Source organism: Hordeum vulgare, chromosome 6H (genome assembly GCF_904849725.1).
Source record: "Hordeum vulgare subsp. vulgare chromosome 6H, MorexV3_pseudomolecules_assembly, whole genome shotgun sequence".
Taxonomy (NCBI): Eukaryota; Viridiplantae; Streptophyta; class Magnoliopsida; order Poales; family Poaceae; genus Hordeum; species Hordeum vulgare.
In genome coordinates, this window is record NC_058523.1 from 358,721,251 (window position 1) to 358,745,690 (window position 24,440).

Genomic DNA, 24,440 nt, shown 5'->3' on the forward strand with positions numbered 1-24,440 from the left:
TTGTTAATATTGTTGGGTTATCACATTATGGGGGAGTAATATGCTATGTGCATATTATAATCCTAGAGAATGTGTACATTTGAGGTATTGCCACTTAGTGTTGATATTGTAAATTATCTTGTTCCTAGGAGGCATGTTTGCTCTACAAGTGTCATTTGCTTGCGTTTTATGGGTAAAGATGATCTTGGATATATTTGCGATCTAGCAATGAGTATCATTTCCAAAATACTTCTTGTCCTTGACAATTGGTATTCCCATCATGTGGTAGGAATTGCTAATCGTCTTTACATTGGATTTTGTGTTTCGTTTGTCTTCCTTGCCTCTTGTGGATCCATTTTAACTTGTCTAGTGTTTTTATAGATATAGAGAAAGTGATGATCCCATCTTGTGCATTTTGTATTTAAATGCAAATTCTATATAATGCACAACCCTTGGGGGAGCTATCCTATTTTCTTTAGAACACTCTCTTTATTCGCCCATCATAAAATCTTTTGATCCCCATCAAGTGTATGTTGATGGGAGGAAAGTCTTGCTCTTTATGATTCTTTGTGCCATCATGAAAATTTGTCGAGGGTTTGGTTTGTTGGAACCTAGCTCTCTTTTGGAAACTAGATACCTCGTGTCCGTTTTCCTTCAATTGGTATCTTGTTTCCTTTTTATTTGGCATGTGTCAATGGATATCTCATTCCTTGTTGTATATTTTAATTGATATCCCTCAAGTGATAGTTTTTCATTTTCTATCTTATTATCACTTGATACCTTTTCTTTTGGTATCTTACCAACTATATGTTGATTGGATTCTTGAAAGCCTTGAGCATGCATATTTACTATATGTACTTCCTTTGGCATGCTTTCTTTCTTTGACCCAATATATAGGGGAAACTCCACCTTGTCATAAAACGGCTAACGTGTGCATGAAATTCAAATTCATATGTATGTGGAGTTTGTCCTATGTATTGTTGGTTTTCTAACTCTTTGGTCCCAATGAGTTTGGGCACCATTTTGTTTGTTTTTTTGTTCCAGGAACAATTGGAGATGCATTGGATGCTCGGCTCACCTATAAGGAAGGTGTTGAGACCATGTGATTATTGGAGCCAAGTTAGGATGATCAAAGAACAACTATCTACTACATCAATCCAATGTTGTCTCGGTAACAAGTATCTACTTCATGCATTCTTTTCTTGCAAAGGCCCCTATCTTTTCTTTGCAGGTTGCATCATGGCATGAATCTCTTGATTCGTTCTTGTAGTACTTGTTTCCTTTCTCAAAGCATCCTAACGATGATGTCTTATTACTAGTTGGGATGTCTTTGATGTTCGTATGTTGGAAGTTCATATTGTACAATAAGAAAATATTAGGCCATGTGCTATGCTTCCAAGCAAAAGATCTTATTGATATATTTATGACTTCCTTTTGGATATCTAGTTTGTTCCTTCTTGCAACCATTTCGTGTGTACATTCTTCTTTGTGGATATATATCATCATGATTGTCTTCTACTTAGAATCTTTTACACATGAGAGAAGTTACATCTCTAATTGATATCCTCTTTTCTTTTACGTCCACCGTTGCATTTCCTTTTTCAGTTTTTGGTGGCTTCGTGAAAGGATTTGTCTTGAGTGCGTATCTTATTTTCCTACATCTTGATGCACTCTTTGGCCGTGAAGATTATTTTTCCTCATGCCTCTCTCGATGAGGGTTTTGCCATTTCGATTGGTATCCCTCCTCTCTTGACAAGGTTCTTATTTCCTTTCTTCACCATGGGTTGTCACAAGCGTTGGTTCTTATTTTGTTTATTAGTAAGCTTGTGAACCCATTTTCTAGTATGTGTGTGTGGGAATGATATGTCTTGCACTTTGTGTCTCATTTCATCAAGACTATGTTGATGAGTAATGTTCATCCTTATCTTAGTCTTCTCAAGTGCCTTGCCATGACTCACACACATTATTTTGGTTGAGCCTAATCTTAAGTTGCTTCTTTTACATGTTGCTCAACCACTTGTTTTGTGCAAGAGATTTGCTTATTGTCTCATCTTTCTTCTTGCACCCGTTGTGTGTTTTTATTAATTTTGGGGGAGCAACGATCCTATTTTGTGCACTTGTATCATATACAAAAATCTCTTATTAGTGCACAAATCATGGGGAGCTTCTCTAGTTTTGATAAAACACTCCGTTGCTTTTATCATAATATCTTTTATTCATGTGGTTCGAAGGACCATATGATTGTTTGTTCCATCCGGTATCTTTTGATTGCTTGCCTCTATTTGGTATGTCCTTGTGGCATACGATTCTTTTATTTGCAATCTTGGGTCCTCAATATAGTTTGTTTTCCTCCAACTACTTATCATTGTATTTGTGTATTTCTTTGCACTCATTTGCTGAGAAGTACACGCTTTTTGGAGGACCACCAAATATATTGGCTTTCTAAACTTTTCGTCCATTTTGGCAATCGATGCCAATGGGGGAGAAGTTTAGAGAGTGTACTTTGGATATGTTTAGAGGGGTTTGCTTTTATTGCGTAAGCATTTACATCTTGCACGCATGCATTATTGTTTTGTATGTGTGCGATTGGTTATGCGTATTTCCTTATATAAACTCTCTTGAAGTAGTTGTCATCAATTACCAAAATGGGGGAGATTGTTAGAGCATATATCTCCATATGCGGTTTTGGTAATTGATGACAATTCCTATGGACTAATGGTTGCCTTAAGTTACATTTATAGGATTTGTCCATAGGCACTTCTTGAAGTCCATCTGTTGGGCTCAAGGAGTTTATATGATGACCAAGATGGTATTCAAGGTATTATCCAAAGAATGGTCATAGAGACACATGGTTGATCAAGATCTCAGACAAAGTGTAAGTCAAGATGATCAACACACAAAGCGTACAAGATGTACCGAGAGGGATCAAGTGATCCCATGGTATGGTAAGCATTGTCCATTACGTGTTTGTGTACTAACCCATGGTCTTCGTGAGAGTTCTATGTGGGGGTTAGGTGTGTTTCCATGGGCTTGCGTCAAAGGGAAGATCTCATACAACCCATGAAGTATGACGTCAAGTTGTGATCGTCATCAAGATTGCGATGTGCAAGTTCAAGTGGATCAACACGAAGAAATCATGCTTGAAGCTTGCCGTCCATTGTGGTGGCAATGGACTTGTGAAGATATGCTGAAGAGTGGCTCACCCATAGTGAGTATGGGGGAGCAATCAACTAGTCTTCATCAAGCCAACGCAATCAAGAAAGGTGGTCCATCTTGAGGAAGCCAAGATCATCATCATCTAGCTCAAGAGGACGAGGTGCAAGGTATAGGTTTGCCCTTGATAGGTTTTCTATTTAGGATAGATTGTTGTACTATCAAGGGGGGCTCTCAAGTGAGTAGCTTGATCGTATAGTTCGTTGAGAGCTCAAACCATTTGCATCCTTGCATCATACTTCTTGGTTCTTGTTTGGTGTTTCTCTTTGTGAGTTTTAGAGCTTATGGTCATCTTCGTGACAAGCTCGAGTTCATCGAAAACGGAGTCCATATGCATCTACTGTGATGTTTTCGATGTTGGAGTTTTTACCGGTTCTTCATTCATAGAGGACTCACATCTCTATATCATTGGCATTTTCATATCTTTTTGGATAGCTCTTGTCGTCCTGAACCCAACAAGCTTGGGTTTGCTCGATTCGGAGCTCGTATGCGAAAGTTATGGCTGTTTCGGTGGCGAGCGGTAGTACCGCTGGCCCTAGCGGTAGTACCGCTACCGTCATCCTTGCGGTTGTACTGCGTCGGACATTTTTGCGAAGACTTTCTTGGCGGTGGTTGGCCCGGTAGTATCTTTGCGCTACCATGGGCTTAGCGGTAGTACCGCTGCAGCCAGCGGTAGTACCGCCGGAGGCAGCGAGCGGTAGTACCGCCGGAGGGTCAGCGGTAGTACCGCTGGGCTCAGGCTGTAAGTGGGGGTAACGGTCTGATTCCTTCCCCCACTATATAAAGGGGGTCTTCTTCCCCCTTGGCCTTATCTATCCGTTGAGCTCTTGTTCTACCTCCATTGTTGACATTCTTAGAGCTTGCTTACTCTCAATCCCTCCAATAATTCTTGCTTGTTATTGAGGGAAAAGAGAGAGGAGATCTAGATCCACATCTCCACCAATCACTTTCTCCTCTATGTGAGGGGAACCCCTTGGATCTAGATCTTGGAGTTCTTTGTGAGCTCCTTGTTCTTCCTCTCATATTTCTCCATAGCTTTCTTTGTTGTGGAGGGATTTGAGTGTGAGGGACTTGACCACTTCGTGTGTTCTTGCCATTGCATTGGTTGCATCGGTTTGAGTTCTCCACGGTAATACGTGGAAGTGAAGTTTGAGAAGCTTATTACCTTTGGTACTTAGTACCCTAGATATTGTTTTTCGTGGATGCTTTGGCGTCCTAGAAGCTTGGTGGTGTCTCAGAGCTCAATCATTGTGGTGTGAAGCTCCGGGCAAGCGTTGGGGTCTCCAATTAGGTTGTGGAGATTGCCCCGAGCAATTTGTACGGGTACCGGTAACCGCCCCCAAGGGTTGCTACGTGTACGGGTTCGGTGACCGCCCCCAAGGTTTTCCATTTGTACGGGTTCAGTGACCGCCCTCAAGGGTCCCTTAGTGGAATCACGGCATCTTGCATTGTGCGAGGGCGTGAGGAGATTACGATGGCCTTAGTGGCTTCTTGGGGAGCATTGTGCCTCCACACCGCTCCAACGGAGATTAGCATCCGTAAGGGTGTGAACTTCGGGATACATCATCGTCTTCGCGTACCTCGGTTATCTCTTACCCGAACCCTTTACTTATGCACTTTACTTTGTGATAGCCATATTGTCTCTTGTCATATATCTTGCTATCACTTAGTTGTTTATCTTGCTTAGCATAAGTTGTTGGTGCACATAGGTGAGCCTAGTTGTTTGAGGTTTTGTGCTTGACATATTAAACGTTAGTTTTATTCCGCATTTGTTCAAGCCTAAACCTTAATTATTTTAAAGCGCCTATTCACCCCCCCCCCCTCTAGGCGACATCCACGTCCTTTCACCTCAGATGAGGCTGTGAAGCTTTATGGTGAGCGTGAACTGCCCAATGGGATGATGTAAGTCCTCATGAAGCCTTTGGTTGAAGGAAAATCTCCGAGAACAACCTTCCTCGTCCACGAGCTCAAGTAGACACCCGGATCTGTTTACAAAATCCTCTGCAGTGTGCTCGCGCCGATCAAAGGCCATGATGATGAAGAAGATGTTGTAGGCCTCATGAAGAATATCCTCTTCAACATCCTATCAACATCCATGATTTCTTCTTGAGGACTTTGGGCATCAACTTCCACGCTGATTTCCAAAACCATGTTGGTTATATGCCTCCTATCCGGGTCAACAAGAAGACTTTCGAGTCCATTGAAGGAAAAGGCAAATATGTGATTGAAGAAGGCAGTAGGCCCCTTGATGGCCAGTTCAGAGAGCCAGAAGCTTATTCTTCATGGGATGATACTGAGACTCGTCCGGCAAGCCCCGTTCCTCCTCGCGTGATGAATACAAGAGAGCTCCTCCTTAGTCTTCACCAGAAGGTGGATCGCAATCACAAGTGGGTCAAACGCCAGTTTGGCGCCATTGTGAACACCCTCACTGACACACAGAACTCTGTGAAGCTCAACCATCATTATCTGCATGAGGTTTTTGATCGCACCTGGGCTACACTTGCACATCTGAAGACTCAGACTGAGCTTGAAGAAATGGACTTTGAGCGAGACTTTGAATGGTCGTGGCCTCCCAAGAAGAAGTTCAGGCCTATTCCAGTGCCAGACCTTGAAGACAGCTCCTTTTATTCATTCCGCACTGCTGAAACTGATGAAGAACAGCTCGACACTGCTACCGGTCCAAGGAAGAAGACTACTCCCAAGAAGCATCACGGCTCTTCCTCAACTGCCACGAAGTGAAGTCTTCACGGACGTTAGTCCTCAGTTTGTCCCTTTTTGTCACTTGATGACAAAGGGGGAGAAACTTGAGAGTTAGTCTTCAAGCGGGATATTTTTGGGGCTTATGAACTATATTTAAGTTACAAACTCTTGGCTCTTCTGAAGTTTTTATGTAATGAGTTGTAACTTAAGCCCGATGGTACTCTGACATTTTGAACGTTTTTCTTCGCATGCTTATTCCTCAAGTTTTAATGCACGCATGCTGGAATTCGTCAGATACCATTTTTCATCATGCATTTCCATTTTCTTCATATGATATGTTACATGTATGCATGATTTACAAGACTCGGGGGGAGATCTCCATGATATAAATCATCAATGTGCATTTGCTGTGAACAGCAAAATCCTCAAGATATGCACATCTTCAAGGGGGAGTCTCTCTGAATCTTGATTTTAAATTCCTCAATGAGTATTTTCACTTCATATTTTTTATCCCTGTTGAAGACTTAACCTAATTGCCATCAACCACCAAAAAGGGGGAGATTGTAAGTCCATCTAGTGCCCCTTAGTGATTTTGGTGGTTTGAAGACTTATAGGTTAAGTATCTAATGTGTTTGTGAGTGTACACAGGATCTATAAGTCACTGAGGGGTTTGAGATATTTGAAGAATATCGACCCCTAAAAATATATGTCTTCAGTTGAAGAAATTGGTCTGAAGTTGAAGAAATTGGTCTGAAGCTGAAGAAATGAATCGCGAGGAATCTGCGATGAAATTGATATTCCTCATGAAGATACTGATATTGAGGAATCCGGTGTGTCCTGAAGAAAATCACTCTGAAGAATTTGAAGCATGAAGATTTACACTTTCTGTTTTATTTTCTTCGCATTTGAGTAATAGGAACATCGTACTGTTAAAGGGGGTCGAAGTTACACTTTGGAATGAATTTCCTCATGATGCTCAACCCAAGCCTAATCCTATCAAAAGCCTCAAGTGAGGAATACGAGTGACATGAGGACTCTCACAGTTGAGGGTTCCGACCGTTTCGATAGCCACGCCAAGTCATTGGTCTTATCCACTCCAACGGTCATATTATTTAAGGGCATTAGTGTCAAATCATGTTGGGATGCTCCCAGGCTATAAATAGCCACCCCCCCACAACCATTAGCTGGTTGGCTGCTCCGTTAGAAACTGACACTTGTCATAAGAGAAACCCAATTCCTCAGAGTCTTCGAGAGTAATTCATCAGTGAGGAAATACCCCATACACCAAAACCACAATCCAAACCTAGTGATTGAGCATCACTGAAGAAGTTGTTCCTGTGTGGGACTGAAGCCTTTTACCTTTGAGGACTGTGCATCCTCCAGACGGTTAGGCGTCATGGTCTAGAGCTTTCCAGCAGTCAATTGTGGATCGTCGGGTGACCAAGTTTGTGAGGGTTTGGAAGTCTCCCCTGAAGACTTACCACGAGTGTTGGGCGAGGACTGTGTGTCCTTAGCTCAAGGAGAATACGGTAGGGACTGTGTGTCTCGAGACTATGTGTCCTTTGGTTTCAATACCAAGCCGCTCCAAACCAGATGTACGACTGTCACAGCAGTTGGAACTGGGTCATCAACGACTGTCTGCACTGAGAAACGGGTTCTAATTCCTCAACTCCTTACTTTCCTCGTATTATGTGTTGATGACTTTCACTGCGACTGTTTGAAGAATTTGCTGAAGACTTTCTCTGAATTTCCTCAACCCCAAATTCTTCACGTCAGTTAATCCTCATCTGTTTTCTGCATGCCTACTCACAGTGCAATCTGTTTTCACATTCTTCACTCTGAAAAACTGCTGTTGTGAAACTTTGCACTTCTGATCCTTTACTGTTTCCGTTGTAAGTTAGTCATCAGCGAGGAATTTCCTCAAAAGGAATTTCCTTAGTGATGAAATTCTAAAAATCTCCTATTCACCCCCCCCCCCTCTAGTCGATATAACGCACTTTCAATTAGTGATCATCTAGTCTTCGACCGCTCGCGTAGACCACCACATCTATAACTTTGATCTTCGTAAGTTAGCCACCATAAATGCTTAGGATGCTGCAACCTAAACACTGAACCTTCCTCACCTAATAACTTGACTAGTTTCGGTACCAAGGTCATAGATTGCTGAGTCCCCGTGGCTCACAGATTACTTCAACACCCCAACAGGTACAGGTATGCCCGATGCAGGTGATCCACATGGCACGCAGCTGGCGTGGCAGTACGATGAGGAGAACGGCCGCCTATACGTGAACTATCCAGAAGACTGAGGTCGTGGTCGTGATCGTGGGCAAGCATGCGGGATAGCATAGCCTTTTCCTTATGTTATGTAGTCGGTAGCGGAACTACCTTGTCTGAATAAATGTGTGGATGTAAACTCTGATATTATCTATGTGAGATGGCAAACGATTCCCTATTTGTCATTCTTAAATTATGTATGTGCTATGTTTATCTTGCTTGTGAAACGCATAGATGCGCTTCTTTCCATTTTGGGGCATCGCCCCCTAAATAGGAAAGGACCGCATCTTAGTCATTACAAGTTCCTCTTCTTCATCATGTCGTGTACCGCTTGTGGATGCTTCCATGTCATTTCATGGTTCGCCTTGACGCGAAGTAGGAGCTTCCACTTGAGTTGATGAAGTGCTTTCCTTCACCTCCATGGGACGAATCTTAGCAACAGACAAATCTTTGATAGATTCCGAAGGTTCCTTATCTCCTATATCAATTGACAATTGTTTGACTTGCGAACCGTTAGTCTTATCAAACTTCACATCTACCGTCTCTTCAACTTTTTGAGTGAAGTTGTTGTAGACACGGTAGGTGTGAGAGTTTGATCCGTAACCAAGAAGAAAACCTTCATAAGATTTAGGTGCAAATTTAGATCGACGATGCTTATCAAGAATGTAGCACTTAGAGCCGAATACTTGAAAGTATCCAACTTGGGGTTTGTTACTAGTGAGTAGCTCGTATGACGTTTTACCGAGAAGCTTGTGCAGGTAGAGTCGGTTTATGGCATGCCAAGCTATTTCCACGGCCTCTACCCAAAAGTGTCTTGGAGTCTTGTATTCGTCAAGCATCGTTCTTGCCATCTCTATGAGTGTCTGGTTCTTCCTCTCAACAACTCCATTTTGTTGAGGTGTGTACGTCACCGAGAACTCATGTGAGATACCTTCTTCGTCAAGAAAAGTATCCACATTCGTGTTCTTGAAATCCATTCCGTTTTCGCTCCAAACCTTCTTGATCTTCACTTCAAACTGGTTTTGAGCTTTTTGAGCAAAGTTCTTGAAGATCATTTGTACCCGCGACTTGTCATTGAGAAAGAACACCCATGTAAATCTGGAAAAATCATCAACAATGACTAGACCATATGAATTTCCACCGAGGATCTTGTAAGCATTGGGACCAAAGAGATCCAGGTGAAGCAACTCGAGGGGTCTTCTTGCGGTCATGATGTTCTTAATGGGATGACTTCCTCCAACCCGTTTTCCTGCTTGACGGGCACTACAAAGTCTATCTTTGTCAAATATAACATCTTTAACACCAAGAATATGATAACCTTTGATAAGTTTGTCAAGATTACGCATACCAACATGTCCAAGCCTTCTATGCCATAACCAACCTTTAGAAGATTTTGCAATAAGGCATGTACGGGGTTTGGATATCTTAGAGAAATAAACAATGTATAGATCACCTCTACGAAAATCTAGTAAAGATGATGTTATGATTGTCTCTACGAAACACTCGGCATTCAACTTTCGTAAATAGCACATCAAAACCGAAATGTGCGAGTCTAGATACGGAAAGTAGATTGTAGCCAAGAGATTCTACTAGCATCACATTCTGAATAGAATTGTCATGAGATACGACCACCTTACCGAGACCAAGTACCTTACCTTTGGAATTGTCTCCAAAAGTTACATACCTTCGAGGTCCATGATTCGGTGTGATTTCATGGAACATGTCTTTATCTCGGTCATGTGATCAGTGCACCCACTGTCGAGAACCCACTCCTTTCCACCAGCCGTGTAGTCTTTAAGGTTGGCCATGAGACTGAGATTCTTCATGGTCTTCTCATACTCGGTGTCGAAGTCCTCCTCATCATCATAGTAGCCACGTTCCGCATAGTCATCATTGGATGAAGTTTCCTCGTAAGAGACAGAAATTTCATCAGAAATTTGACTATTACAATATTCAAGTTTATGCATTCGAATGGCTTCAACAATGATGTTGTTGATAGTGATGACATTTCCTTTGGCACGCATGAGGTCACGAAGCTCAAATAGGCATTTATTGAAGTTAGGATCGGTTGGCTTCATTTTATGGAAAGCAATGTATTTGTGAACAATGATATCAAGATTTTTCAAGGAATAATTTGGATATCTTTCCTCTAAGTCTTTCCACAAGGTATGAGCACACTCAAAGTTTTGCAATTGATTAAGCACGTTTCTAGGTAAACCTCTAATGATAAGATTGACGGTATTGAGGTTACCAAGCATGTTAACTTCATCATCATTAGAAGGATGTATGGGGTCAATGGGAGGCGCATAGGGATATTCAATATACTTGCGCAAATGGAACTCATCAAATATATCAAGCATTTCATCTTTCCATTCTCTAAAGTACTCCCCATCAAGAATAGGCACTCTACAACTAAAAATCTAGGAGCTAGTCACATTCATCTTCCTCCAATGGTTGTAAAACTAAGGTTTTGGAGACCTTGCTCTCATACCAATTGAGGGATCGATAGAAGATGTGTCTAGAGGGGGGGTGAATAGACTACTTGTCAAGATAAAATTTCTAGCCTAACCTAACTTCTAGGAGGGCAGAAATCTAGGAGGTGAAACAAGTCTAGGCATCCTACACAAGCAGTTCTAAGAGTATAGCAGCGGAAAGAAAAACATACAAGTGTAATGTAGAGGAGAAGGGGAGGGAGATCAAACACATGATGTTAACACAACGATTTTTGGCATGGTTCCGATAGGTGGCGCTATCGTACGTCCATGTTAGTGGAGACTTCAACCAACAGAGGGTAACGACTGTGAGAGTCCACGGAGGGCTCCACCCACGGAGGGTTCACAAAGAAGCGGCCTTGTCTATCCCACCACGGCTTCCATCCACGGAGGACTAGCCTTACTCATGGTAGATCTTCACGAAGTAGGCGATCTCCTTACCCTTACAAACATCTTGGTTCAACTCCACAACACGAAGTAGGAGGCTCCCAAGCGACACCTAACCAATCTAGGAGGCACCACCCTCCAAAAGGTAATAAATGGGGTAGATCAATGAACTCCTTGCTCTTGTGCTTCTAAAGATAGTCTCCTCGACACAAATCACTCTCTCATAGAATATGCATGGGTAGGAGAGGTTGATTTGGTGGAAAGCAGTTTGGGGAGGCTAGAGATCAAGAAACAAATGATTGGATTGAAATATCTTGGTCTCAACACATGAGTAGGTGGTTATCTCTTAGAAAATGGATCTAGCAATGAAGTGTGTGTTCTGAGTGCTTCTCCCACGAATGAGAGGTGGGTGAAGGGGTATATATAGGCAGCAACCAAAATCCAACCGTTACACACAAAAGAGCAAACTCGGTGACACCGAAGTGGACAACTCGGTGGTACCGATTAGCACTAAAGGTGTGAACTTTTGAATCTCGATGAGACCGATATATAGAACTCGGTGGCACCAAAAAAGGTGACTAACGGTCAGATGACCAAACTCGGTGGCACCGATACTCAAACTCGGAAATTCCGATTTTGTGTATCTAGGCAATAGAATGTTGGTCACCCAAACTCGGTAGCACCGATGCAGTTTCGGTTGCACCGATTTTGTGGGAATGGCTAGGGTTCTGTCTTGGGTTCAAACTCGGTGGGTCTGATGTGGCAATGTTGGTGACACCGAATTTGTGAATGTGGAACTTGACAGAGTGGATATGTGGGGGAAAATGACTGGGTATTTTGGTGGCTAACTTTGAGCATTTGAGCAATCAGTTCATTTCACTACATCACCCCCTTTTAATAGTATTGGCTTTCCTATGGACTCAAAAGTGATTTCTCACAAATATAAAATGAAGAGTCTTCTAGCTTGAAGCTTGAGCCACTATTATTCCTTTCTTGCATCAAGGGACATCTCCACATGAACCTTAAGCCATAACTATTCATGGGCTAAACCTGAAATATCTAGGTAAAAGTGTTAGTCCAAGAGGCAATGTATGTTGTCATGAATTATCAAAATCACCCAGGGAGCATATGTGCTTTCAGTCCGCAACAGGAGGTGGGCTGATGTCAGAGCCGTCGGAGTCCGACCCGTCAAAGAAGTAGGAGGAATCGGAGATGACGATGTAGCCCTGCAAGCGCTGGACAATGTTGCCCTGCTTGCGCTTGAGCTTGGCCACCCTCGCCGCCTCTACCGCCTCCCTCTCGAATTGCTCAGTGTCGAGTCGGAGTTGGTTGGCATTGATCCTCTGGAGCAGTGGGCGTCCATCTTCGCAGTGGTAAGTGACCGATTGTACTTCCACTGGAGGAGACGCTCCTCCTCGTCAGGCACCGACATCATGCGGCGGCGGCGGGTGGACTGCACACCCGCTTCGGACACGCCCCATTCTCCCTTGCCCTTTGCCTCTCGTGATGGGCAGCGCGTGGCTCTGACTCTAAAGTTCGAATCCGCTACGTCGGTGAAACGGGCACTAGAACCCACCACTACTTGCGCGGAGCAGTGACCGAAGGTGGAGGAGGTCGTGGGGAGGGTGGTGTTGATTGGGGTGCCCTCGCAGATCCGTGCACGGGGCGGAAAGGGTCGGCATCGGTGCTGCGATGACGGGCGACGAGTGGCATCACACCTGAACCGGACCTACCGCGTGTATCTACCGCAAGCGCTACAACATGATACAGAGCGCTAGCTCCTCCTCGTCTCCGGAGCTAACGTCGGAGTGGTTGTCAGTGCTAGACATGGTTGCTGACGCTCGGGATGGGACGGATTGGGGACAGGGGAGCATCATGGAGCGGAGTGAAGTGAGCCTAAGGTTTGCTCCGGAGGAGGATTTTGTGGGGTCGGGGTCGGCCAACGATGGGCTGGACAGACGCGCCCCGGTCACCTTGTATTCCCCCTACATTTGGGTTGGATATGAGGGGTATCGGCCAGCCCGGGCGTTTGTCCATGGTTTGAGAGGTCCGATTTGATCGCTTTTCTGTGACTGGTTAGTGACCAGACGACATGTTCGAACGTTTGAGACGGGTTTGAGAGGTCTGGTTGTAGACGCTCTTACGCGGCCTCTCCAACATCTCCGGTTTCCTTGATTGTCAAAAAGAAAAGATCAGCTCCACTTTTCACAATAAATTTGGTACTCACTTCGTTCGAAAATACTTGTCAAAGAAATGAATGGGTTTAGTTTATTTTAGTTTTAGATGCATCTATTTTTATCCTTTTATTTGACAAGTATTTTCTGATGGAGGAACTATATTAAAGGGAGTTGGACAAAAAAACTGACAAGTCTTGCCACATTAGTGCACCGCCACAAACCGCCATACCACTGCAGGACCACCGAGTATCGCTGCCGCTGTCGATGCCAGACCATTGCTGGACTATCGCCGAGGCACTGTTGCCGACTGAATGACAAGTGGGTCCTATATGCCAGATTAGTTATTCCGGTTAGATTATTGGGTATCTGCTAGAGCATTCTACCCCAATAACTAGAAAATTACTGTATAGCCCCAAATAAGGGCCAATTCTTTCGATCGATTCTCCCAGAATTGATTCCCTTCATTTGACAATCCTAGCTAGTTAGCCTCATCCGCTCCCGGAATCTTCGACATATGAGGGTTAAAGATTATAGGAGAAGCTGGGAAGGGGTCTGAGATTCTGGGAGAATCAAGCAAAAGAATTGGCCCTCAGTGGTTATTGGGGAAGTTTTATTGGGGAATTGTTGGAGATGCTCTAATGTTCCATTTTAATTAACAGCACAAAATCCCTAAAAGCAGCACCTTTGATCCCTTTTATATGTATGGACATCCTCTCTAACCTCAATGCAGCAGAAAGAAAATTGTAGCGCCAATGTGTATCTACAAGGCCCAACACAACAATAGATGTAAAAACATGAAATACGTCATGGTGCACCTTTTTGAAATGAAAATGTAGGGAGAAAGGAATCCCAGTGCTTTTCGAAATAATCAAGCAGTGGGTGATATCAACCATTTCCATAGCTTTCCACTTGCACCTGATAGTTCCATCGGATCTCTTTGTTATTACAGCTTATTCCACATGGAGCCCCTTGACGAGCGCCCATGACATCTCGAGCCGACAGCACTACCACTCCAGAATAGTACAAAGCAAGAAGCCAAACGGAAAGGCATGAACAAAAATGGCTGCCAGGCAGGATTGCTCGGCAGCTGGTGAATGGGATCTATCGGACCAATGCACGAAATGGACATCTTCAGGCCTTCCGCTTGCAGTTGCATCCCATAGCTAGGTTTGATTGAACCAGGGGCCCACCGCATTGTTCCTGTGCCCGTTTCCATGGGTACCCACGCCATTAGGAGCTATGGAGGACGTGTGGATCAATGAGGAAGGCGGTCCAACAGCCATCGAAGACGAGGGGAATAAGCCAGGGACGCTCAAGAGATGGCTGCTGCCTTTCCTTTGCCTGATTGTATGGATCTGTCTCAAACTCTGCTCGTGGATGTTTGCGAGGGTCTCAAGCTCCTCCAGTGACAAAGCTTCCACCCCGACACCATACAGTGGGGCATGCCGAGCCATCTCTTCTTGAAGTGATGTTTCCAGAGTGCGAATATATTGCTGCAATAACACGATGCAATAGTAAATACAATATGCAGCAACGTTCTGATGCAAAATTTCTAACATATAAATAAATAGTCAGGATAAATGTGATCTACTGCAACTTGGATAGTAACGATATAGGTGTACAGTTTGTGCCCTAAGTTTACTGCATTAACCTTGGAACGCCACACTTTCTTAGTTGGTGTTTGGCTCGTTAGTTATTACTGTATCTGTTCAGATCACATATCAGGGTCCCAACAGTTTAGTAAACATGGAAAGTATAGGTAAAACTTATCAGAAACGGAAAATAATCTATTTAAAATATTCTAAACTGGCACCTTAGAAAAAATAGGGCCTCCCAATTTGATCTATGCATGGATGCAATTCAAAATTTCAAGACCATTACTCCTTAAAAATGGCTTTACGTGTCACTTTTCCTACCCTTGCCTACTTTATTTTTATGGCAGTATCATAGTAGGGCCACCCAGTTTTATCTATGCATGGTTACAATTTAAATTTAAAGATGATTACTTTCTAACAATATGGTTTTACATGTTACTTATTCTATCCTCGTCTACTTTGTTTTTATGGCAGTATCATAAGGAAATCAACTCCATTGTATGTGTTTTTTTCTACCAGAACACTATAATGATATTTCATAGCTTAGCTCAAAAGTATATCTCTGGAACATTGGAGAAGATGAAATTATCTATTTTGGAAACTAGCAATCGCAAACCTGGCAAACTTGCAGTTTTGACTCCATTCCATCAATGTAAGCTTCGCAGCGAGAAATTTGATCTTCTTTTTCTTTCTTTTCTCCCTCGGTTTGTCCAACTTTATGTGTCAGCCTCCTTACTTCAGCCTCAAGTGATTTTCTAATCTCTTCGCGAGCCTGTGTTTCAGCTGCATGTCTTTTTAATTCATCATCAAATCGTTTCCTTGAAGCTTCAGCATTCTTCAGCCTCTCTGCCAATGTATTCTTCTCAGTGGTTACTTTCTGCAGCATACAAGATGGATGCAAACTGTAAAACATCAATGTTGTCTTTCTCGCTGAAATTTCCAATGGTATCACAAGGCAACATTCTAACAGAGTAACAGTTAATAGTAATACCAAAACATACCAACATGACTTGTTTCATATGATCTTGAAATAAGAAACACACCCTTCAAATCTATGAATAAATCTACTAGCGTTTTGCAAATAGGAAACATCAGAGTGCAGAGTTCATTCAGTTCAAAATGTAAAAGTGCAAGCCTACAGTTTTTGGAGAGAGATGGGAATAAGGTAAAAAAAATGATGTTCTTAGTCTCGGAAAGCATAAACTTCATAATCAAGTATTGAAAATTAAGGCCTAGGTTATAAGTTATTCTAAAATAACCAGGTAAAGATAGCTATATGGTTGAAGTACAGCTCAAAATATGGAATTCCCACGAGACTTAAGATCAAATCCCTTTTTTTTACAGAATTAACATCACTATCAAGTGATTAAAAGAAACACAGAAGAATCTATTTTGCTAGACATAAATAAATTGAATAAAATATGTACTGTATGGTTTTGGCAGTAACTCTTACCTTTATTTCTTCGCGTTTCCGTGCTTTAAACTGTGATAGTTGAGTCTCTGCTTCACTAACACGATCATGAAGATTCTTCCTCTCAGCAGATAGCTTTGCAATTTGCTCGTCTTTCTCTGATCGCACCCATTCCATCTGATTCTCAATCTCCCGCATCTGCCTGGAGAGTTCCTTCTTCTCCCGAATATGACGATCCTTCTCAGCTTTTAGTTCAGACTACAACAATTATAAAATAAACAAAGTGTTAAGCTGAGAAACAAACAAGAAAGGCAAGTAAGCAGCTGAATCACAACAAAGAAATACCCTTAGATGTCCTGTAGTTGCCTCAGACTCAGTTAGTCGTTGGGCTAATACAGCTTTTTCATTGGTAAATTTAGTTTGATCCATGTCCATCTCCTCCCGCAAACGAATATTCTCATCCTCAGTAGCACATATTTGGTGCCAAAGATTAGCACGATCGGCCTGAGCAACTTCAGCAGCTTCCCGCATCATGTTTAACACAGGTCTAGCAATTCCAAACTCCTCCTTAACAAGAAATACCAAGACATCCATATCTATGTCAACTTCTCGGCAGTTATCTGAGGTATTTGTTGCCCGGTCAACGAGGCCCTTCAGAAATCTGCATCTATAATGATCCTCGGCATAGATCTTAAACATGATGGCATAAAGCATCCGCACGAAGTCTTGGACCCTCGCTGAGGTAGATAGAGACAATACCTCACCAAGTGCAAGGACTGAGGTGAATTCACCTTCTTGGATGGGCGAGGGTTCAAACTGCCCATCTAATAGAACTTGTTTGCTCTGCAAATCATACACGACAGCCCCAGACTTTGAACTTAACTTGTGAGAATGCCTTCTTTCCAACACCATGGCTACTAATTGCAGCCCAAAGGCCCCTTGCAATAAAGCCCTTTCAAAAACCCGTGCAACTTCCACAAATGATCCAGGTACTGATAACATTTCTATGAGTACAAAAACATCTGATAGATGGTTGCTTCCATGTACAGCTTGCTCTTGCCAAGAAGGCATCCCTTCAGCTGAAAGCCCATCTTTACTACAAGTACTAGAAGGCGTGGAGAGACAACTGTTATCAGGTTCAGGGTCAGAATCAATATCCTTCAATAATGCTTCAGCTACATCTGGCCAGTTATGCACCGTTTTAGACAAAAACTCAAGCACACAAGGTGGAACTTCAGTACCCAAATGTTTCAATCTCCATCGAACAGCTCTAACCTTTGGGGGGGAAAATGTAAGTGCACTTAGTAGTAGTAATATGAAAAGATTGTATAAGTAAAGAGAGAGTAAAAAGAGATTTATCGATGGTAAACATACGGCTTGAGGAATATGCTGGCACTGTGATGCCGCCTTGAGAATGAATGAAATGGCTGCTACAAGAGGCTCATCATTTGAATCAGACAACAATTCAAGTGCATGAAATGATACTCGTTTCCAGACATCAGCATCAAATTCTAACTCAGATAAGGCACCAAAAACCTGCCATGATGGGAAAGAAAAAATCAAAATATATCACACACTCACTTGTACTCCCTCCTTACAAAATGTAGTGCATATAGATTTTTTTTTAAAAGTCAAACCTCACAAACTTTGACCAAGTTTGTAGAGAAACATTTACATCTAGAATGCCAAATATATATCATTAGATTCATCATAAGTTGTAGTTTCATATTTTATATATTGGTATTGTAGATAAATACTAGTTTTCTCTATAAACTTAATCAAAGTTTGTAAAGTTTGACTTCCCAAAAATCTATACGCACTACATTATGGGGTGGAGGGAGTATATGACTAGCCTGCTATATCATGAATGATGGCTATCTTCAGAAATACAGAGACATTAAGGTCACAAATATAGAGACATGAACGTCATAATATTCAGGTAATTCAGACATCTGTTCACCCAAAGAAGTGGAAATGTTATGTTTCTTTGCAAAGATGAAATTAGGCAAAAGAAAAAGTAACATTAGTTCAAAGCGTCAAACTTACCGGTAACCTCAGTGATGGCTCAGCATCTGCCTTTTCAAGATGATCTAAAAGGGCACAAACAGCAAGTGAGTGTTCTGGCCCATCAACCAACTTTGGTACAAGGGCGATGAAATCAGGTTGAAGCTTCTTTGGAGCTTTCTCTAGTACAAGTGCAATTTTCTGGACAGACTTAGGCCGCTTTCTTGGTTCAGGACATCCATGTGGGACAGCACAGTCTAGTGCCTTCAATGAATTAACAATTAGTCCTAACAGTTCCTCTGACTGGTCTGGCCATTTGGTCTGAAAAAAACAGCAGGTTAGCATACTGGTAAAATAAAATATGAAAATGAGGCTGAATATGATAGGACCCTCAAATCATACCCCAGAAGTTTGATCAGAACTTTCATCCCCTGGCAGATCGATGGCAGTTGTCTCTGGAGGACAACTGGACTGTTCTAGAATCTTGACAGGCATCTCATTTGCACTTAGCTCTGCATTTTCTACTCCAAGATTACGCCTAAAATTAACACTATCAGATTCAGCCGTTTCATACTGATTTCTGCATGCGCATTCTGCTTGTTCGCCTTCCACAATGAGCTCTGATGGAGAGCTAGCCCCATTTGAATCAGGAGCAGTTTTAGAGCTTGCTGAGGAGGAGCCATATGATGATCTTTCATCTGAAGGTTGGCAGCACTCAACCATTATATCCAAAAGCAAATCAATTATAGCTTGCTTTAAGACGCTAACACCCATCAATAAATTTATGAGACTTGTGGAGCTTGAATCACACTTTGAAGAATCTTTCTTCCCACCACCCTTGGTGGACACTTTGGCAGGAAGAAGCATGCGCTTCACTTTGGTTGGGTTATCCAGATAAACGCGCAGACCAGTAAGAAATCCAGCAATCGCGCTAGCATCCGTCAAAATTTTCTCTCTTAAGGTAACCTGCGGCTGAGTATAGTTGTCTCCATATGTAAGAGAAAATCCAGCTCTTGAGAGGAGGTTTCGGAACATATCTTCCTCATCGCCACTCATATCATCACTGTTTTCAGACTCGATAAGTTCATCAGGATCTGTTGACAACTCATCCTGGTCATCATCTGAGGCAAATACCTGCCAGATAAGTTAATTGGGAATTACTATTGCAAACCATAGTTCTCACAGATAAATGTTATCCTATCGACCATAACTTCCTTTAGAGGTAAAAAGGAGGCAAACGTCATGTACTCAACATAGACTGATAATTCAGACAGTATTTTATATATTTTTCATGTTTAGCCCTGTTACCATTACTGGATTACACAAAATATACACTTAAGGTTCTTGGTTAGTTGATGAAAAGATATACACGTATGAGAGCTAACTTATCCCCAACAGTAATCTGATCAATGTTACAATTTATCATGTACAATAAACTCGAGTGCTTGTAAGAAAAACATATTTGTCAGCTGTACTGTTAAAAGTTGGCATGTACTTGCAGCTCATGAATTACAAGTCGGTAATGATAGTTGCTAAATCATAAAGTGCTAGTCTCCAAAGCTCATAAAATTTTCAGAGTAATCAAAATATTGCATTCCACAGTTTAACTGTACCTTGAAGTACTCAAATTGTAGATTCGCCAGGCTTAAAGTTAGTCAGTGATTGGTATGACCAGTTTATTAAATGCTAAATATTGCAATCAAGATCTAATTAGAAGTGGCCTACACTCTGGTCAAATAAGAGTACCCTAGGACTTCGCATTCTTAATTATTTCTCCTTGTGTACCTTCATACACAATATAACATATGCTGCACAACTACATTAAAGCTGAACTTTTGGTTATTACAACTACAGCCTTTTTGCATGCCCTGTCACATCAAAGCAGTTTAGGGAACGCCCTGGAGCCTTGCAGAACAAGCACAAATAGACAGGCCCAATGAAAGATTAGCAAACCTAACCTCACCTCGAGATCAGAGAAGTCAAACCATGGACAGCAGTCTATGATTTCACAAACGAAGACAACAGTGTCCCGGACAAGAAAGCCAGCTTCAGGATCCAGAATGTCTGAAACCTTCATAAACTGGAGAACTGAATTGTTCCATGTTTTTGTGCAGATTGAAGATTCTTTGCACACGGTTTTCAAAGAGTTCTTCTGGTTGAGTATAGCCATCTTATAATGTACCCAAAAGTTCTTATCAGGATCAACCCCAGATGACTGATCACTCTCCAGATATATGCACATTGTATCAAATGATTCATATACACCTGCAGGTTGTGTTATGTAAGGACAAAATATGAAAACACAAAAGAAACTATACGGTACAAGGCGTGAATAGTAAGTAAACTTCGTTTACCTATCCGCAGCTCACAGCCACCAGCCTGAAAATATTTACTGAAAATTTTTCTTGTCTCCATAATCTCCTTAAAGGACAAGAAATTTTCCACCTTCCACGTAAATGACGGATGTCTTGGTAAAGTATCAATCTGATATCCAGAACTTGAACTGCATATTTCAGAATCTTCATCACTAAGCTCTTGCACAGTTGCTGTTTCCTTCAGAATGAGAACCTCTGCAGAGAACACAACAGTGTCCTGTACAAGAAAACCAGCATCCTGGTCGAAGAGGCTAGTTAATGTCAGAAATTCACGCCAGCCCCAATCCTTCGCTGACTTAGAGTAACGATTTTGAGACTCTTTCATGATTGACTTCTCCTCCCCTTTTTGATTGATAACAGACAATCTATGGCTCACAAAGCAGGTCCATTCACTGGTAGTATTTCGGGGATCTGTCACTTCCAAAAACACTGAGAGGTGGCATGGCGGTTGAGACTGCCCTGATTGCAGCAACATTAAGAGAACCAACTGATGAAGTCAGTACATACATTCTGATAGTGCAGTTACCTAAATTTAAAAAGCAACAATACTGATAGCTAACTGAAAGGAAACTGGCAGTGATTTGCTTGCAATGAGACCACAAGTTCACAAGGATAGATAAGGGGCTGAAATGCGTGGAATATAAATTAAATAAATAGCAATTCATGCACAAGGATAAATAAGTAGGCGACTAAAATATGTGGCATATAAATTAAAAAAAGGTAATTCAAATTCTGCCTACATATGTGTACAGTGTCGTTTAAAAAATTACGACGCAGAGGCTGAACCAACAAACACTCCAAACTTAAAAACTCATTGATAAACCCAGGGTGCACTCAAAATGTCAAATGATTTTATTGCTGCTGTTCACTATACTTATAATTCTTTTAGGATCAACCCATAGAATAAATGAACTTCATTATCTAGCCTCTAGGCAAGATATATTCATCACTCATGATTTAACAGCTGAAGTTAATTCACTGTGGTTGCTACTATTGGAGGGAAGTGCATAGAACAGTCTGAAATTTTCACAAGTTTACATAAGGTGAATGGACATCGTGCAAGGATAGACCTTGGATGGTCAAGATGAGAAATAATTACTCCCGGCAAGTGGTTGTACCAACAACCTCCTTGTTGGTTAAGGCACCTCCAAGAAAACCATGAAAGAATAAACATGGATGTGGAGCATGCTATAATATGTGGGACAAAAAGGCACGTCAACCATAAAGGGGCTGCAGATGCAAGCACTTACGCCAAATCTGCTGTGAAAAGAAAAACAAGTGTGGGGGGTCTAAAATAACAACCAATTCAGTACACATTTTGTCTTCTGTGCAGGATACAATGGGCTCAAAATTTGCAGTTGCACAGACCATCCAAAATGTATATCCTTTTTTAGATATTTTTATAACATTGAAGTTGATTTTTCGATGGCGATCAAATGGACTTGTTATCAATTTAGTAGTGCCCCATGAGTCATGGCATACTGTTCTGGAAGAGGTAAGGTAACAGGCTAACAGCTATTTAACAAAACAAATATCCAAGCGCATGTTATTCACAAGGTTGGCTGTCAACTGTTGAGAACAGTTTATATCAGAGCAAATAGTGATAGACCATATCAAACAGGGATAACTGACACAATAATTGCAAGAAACGTATAAAATGGGCTTGTGCCTCTTCATAGGCAATTATTCAAATTTCTAAAAAAGGTGATCAAAGCCACACCACTGAATCTATCAAGTGATACAAGCTAGTAGCTATATTGTCTAAATAAAACCACAAGCATGAATTTTCTGGTGAAGTCCACTTACTGAATGCAAAATTCCAACTCAAAACAGCTCAAAATCTAATTTACGCCAAGGGCCACCTATGGCCTATAGTGGATTCTCAATGTTGCAAATGGTTAAGAAACTCAGCCCATTTAGCAAGTGACAGTTCTGATCAAATCATTTAGGCACAAATATACTACGTTTGGTTATCACGTTTTTAGCAGTATATGTCAGCAAACTTCATAGAGTTGATGTTGAAACTACCAGATGAATGTTGAGAAGGCATTTTTTCAAATACTTACCACGTGGATAAACAATAAGGCGGCAGTCCCGATTCCCGACCTGAAATCGTCTGCTCTTGATGCATAAACCAGTGATCTTCCTCTTCTTGAGCAGCTCCTTTAATCTTGTGAAGTTTTCGATCCTCCACACAAACTTCCCAAAGTGCCCATCCGACTTTCTAGTCCCAGATCGTCCACCCCCAGCACCACTAATGCCTGTCACCGGCGGTAAGGTACGAGTGAATGAGTTAGACTCCTTGATCACATGCACCGAGGCATTAAACACCACAGCCCCATCAAACAGGTAACCCCCATCGGCAGCCAAAAACTCATCCATCTTCAGGTAATCCCCCCATCCAAGGCTGGCACTGTCTGCTCCAAACCGCCCATATGAGTCCCTATGAATGTGGCTCCCCCCAGGCTTCTGATTAAGGATTGAAACACGGAAAAGACACCAGCAGCCACGGTCAGCATCAGGCACGCCACTCCCTGAACTAGTTGACGCCAATGCTGACGCTGATGATGCCGAGGTTGCCTGAACCACAGGCTCCTTGCCCTCCAGGCACACCGACAGATGTTCTGCACCAGATACATTACTCTGGTAGACACTGATCCGGAGTCCACAGTCACTCCCACCAGCAGCGGCGGCAGCAGGGAAGAATGCGGGACTCATAATCTTCTGTGTGCGGATCATCTCCCGGAAGAGGCTGAAGTTGAACACCTTCCAGGTGAAGCGGCCGTCGGCCTCGGCAAAGGAGGCGGTCTCCGATAGCACCGAAATGTCGGCAGCAATGACAAGGGAATCGTGGGGCGGCAGGAGGAAGGAGGCGGCGGCGGATGGGGCGAAGTCGCACCAGCCGTGCGAACGTTTCTTAGAGGAGAAACGGTGCCAGGAATCGCGCGCAAGGGATTTGGAGTTATCGGAGGGGTGGACGACGGAGAGGCGGTAGCTGAGGAAGCAATCCCATTTGGAGGATGTGGTGGTGGTGGAGGAGGAGGAGGAGGACGATGGGGTTTTTGGGTCGAGGACCTGGAGGTAGAGGGATAGGTATCCCGGGAGGGATTGGGTGTCGCCGCGCGGGTAGAGGAGAAGGCGGCAGTCGAAGCCGCCGACCTCGAAGTAGCGGCTGTAGAAGGTGCGGGCGCGGGTGCGGGGGAAGTCCGGCAGGGTCCATCGGCAGGAGGCGGAGGCGTCGCCGCGGCGCTCGACCGAGAAAGTGGCCGAGGCGGGGTCGGAGTGCGATGGCGAGGGATCATCGGTGGCCGGCGCCGCCGCCGCCGGCGCCGCCGCGGGAGGCGACACAGTGGTGGGCTTCATGGATTGGGGATTTTTCGTTTGTTTTCTCGAGATGTTTTGTTCTGGGGGCGACGGTTTTGGTTTCCTTGGTCTCACGAAGGCAGCGAAGCCGCAGGGGAGGTGAGGAGGAGGAGGAGTGTCCTTCCACTTGGTTTTCTAGCCTTTTCCATTTCTTCTTATATTATTTGTCCCAAAAAATAATAATACTTGTATCGCTTAATTTAATTTGAGAACATTAATGTACGTGATGCTACATGCGGATATTGGATTTTTCTTCTCGAAGCACATATAAAGCAGCCTTTTATCTCTACTACTTTTAAAAAAATAGTTTTTTTTACCGGAGAAAATGAAACATTAGGTGGGTTTTCTCATCATCATATTTCTTATCTTGTCGGTATTTTTTCATTCAATCACATCTAACTGTACCATTCAAATACGCCACTCAATCATATTATCCAATCATATCTAATTGTACCATTCAAATACGCCAC

The 24,440-nt window shown here is 42.6% G+C and overlaps 1 protein-coding gene across 2 annotated transcripts; it reads right to left on the minus strand.

Annotated features, from left to right (window-relative positions):
- Positions 1 to 14,055: 14,055 nt before the first annotated feature.
- Positions 14,056 to 24,064, minus strand: LOC123406227. 2 transcript variants are annotated; one of them, XM_045099713.1, is made up of 10 exons: positions 22,674 to 23,985; positions 20,587 to 21,066; positions 20,196 to 20,497; positions 18,635 to 19,366; positions 18,275 to 18,553; positions 17,603 to 17,764; positions 16,574 to 17,503; positions 16,271 to 16,486; positions 15,434 to 15,694; positions 14,056 to 14,715 (listed from the first exon to the last, which is right to left on the minus strand). In XM_045099713.1, the coding sequence occupies exons 1-10, from the start codon at positions 23,968 to 23,970 to the stop codon at positions 14,386 to 14,388; spliced, it is 4,989 nt and encodes a 1,662-aa protein (XP_044955648.1). In that variant the 5' UTR covers positions 23,971 to 23,985; the 3' UTR covers positions 14,056 to 14,385. The 2 variants fall into 2 exon arrangements, with proteins under 2 accessions (XP_044955648.1, XP_044955649.1); XM_045099714.1 differs by lacking the exons at positions 14,056 to 14,715; positions 15,434 to 15,694; positions 16,271 to 16,486; positions 16,574 to 17,503; positions 17,603 to 17,764 and adding an exon at positions 18,040 to 18,180 and having other exon boundaries at positions 22,674 to 24,064.
- Positions 24,065 to 24,440: the final 376 nt, after the last annotated feature.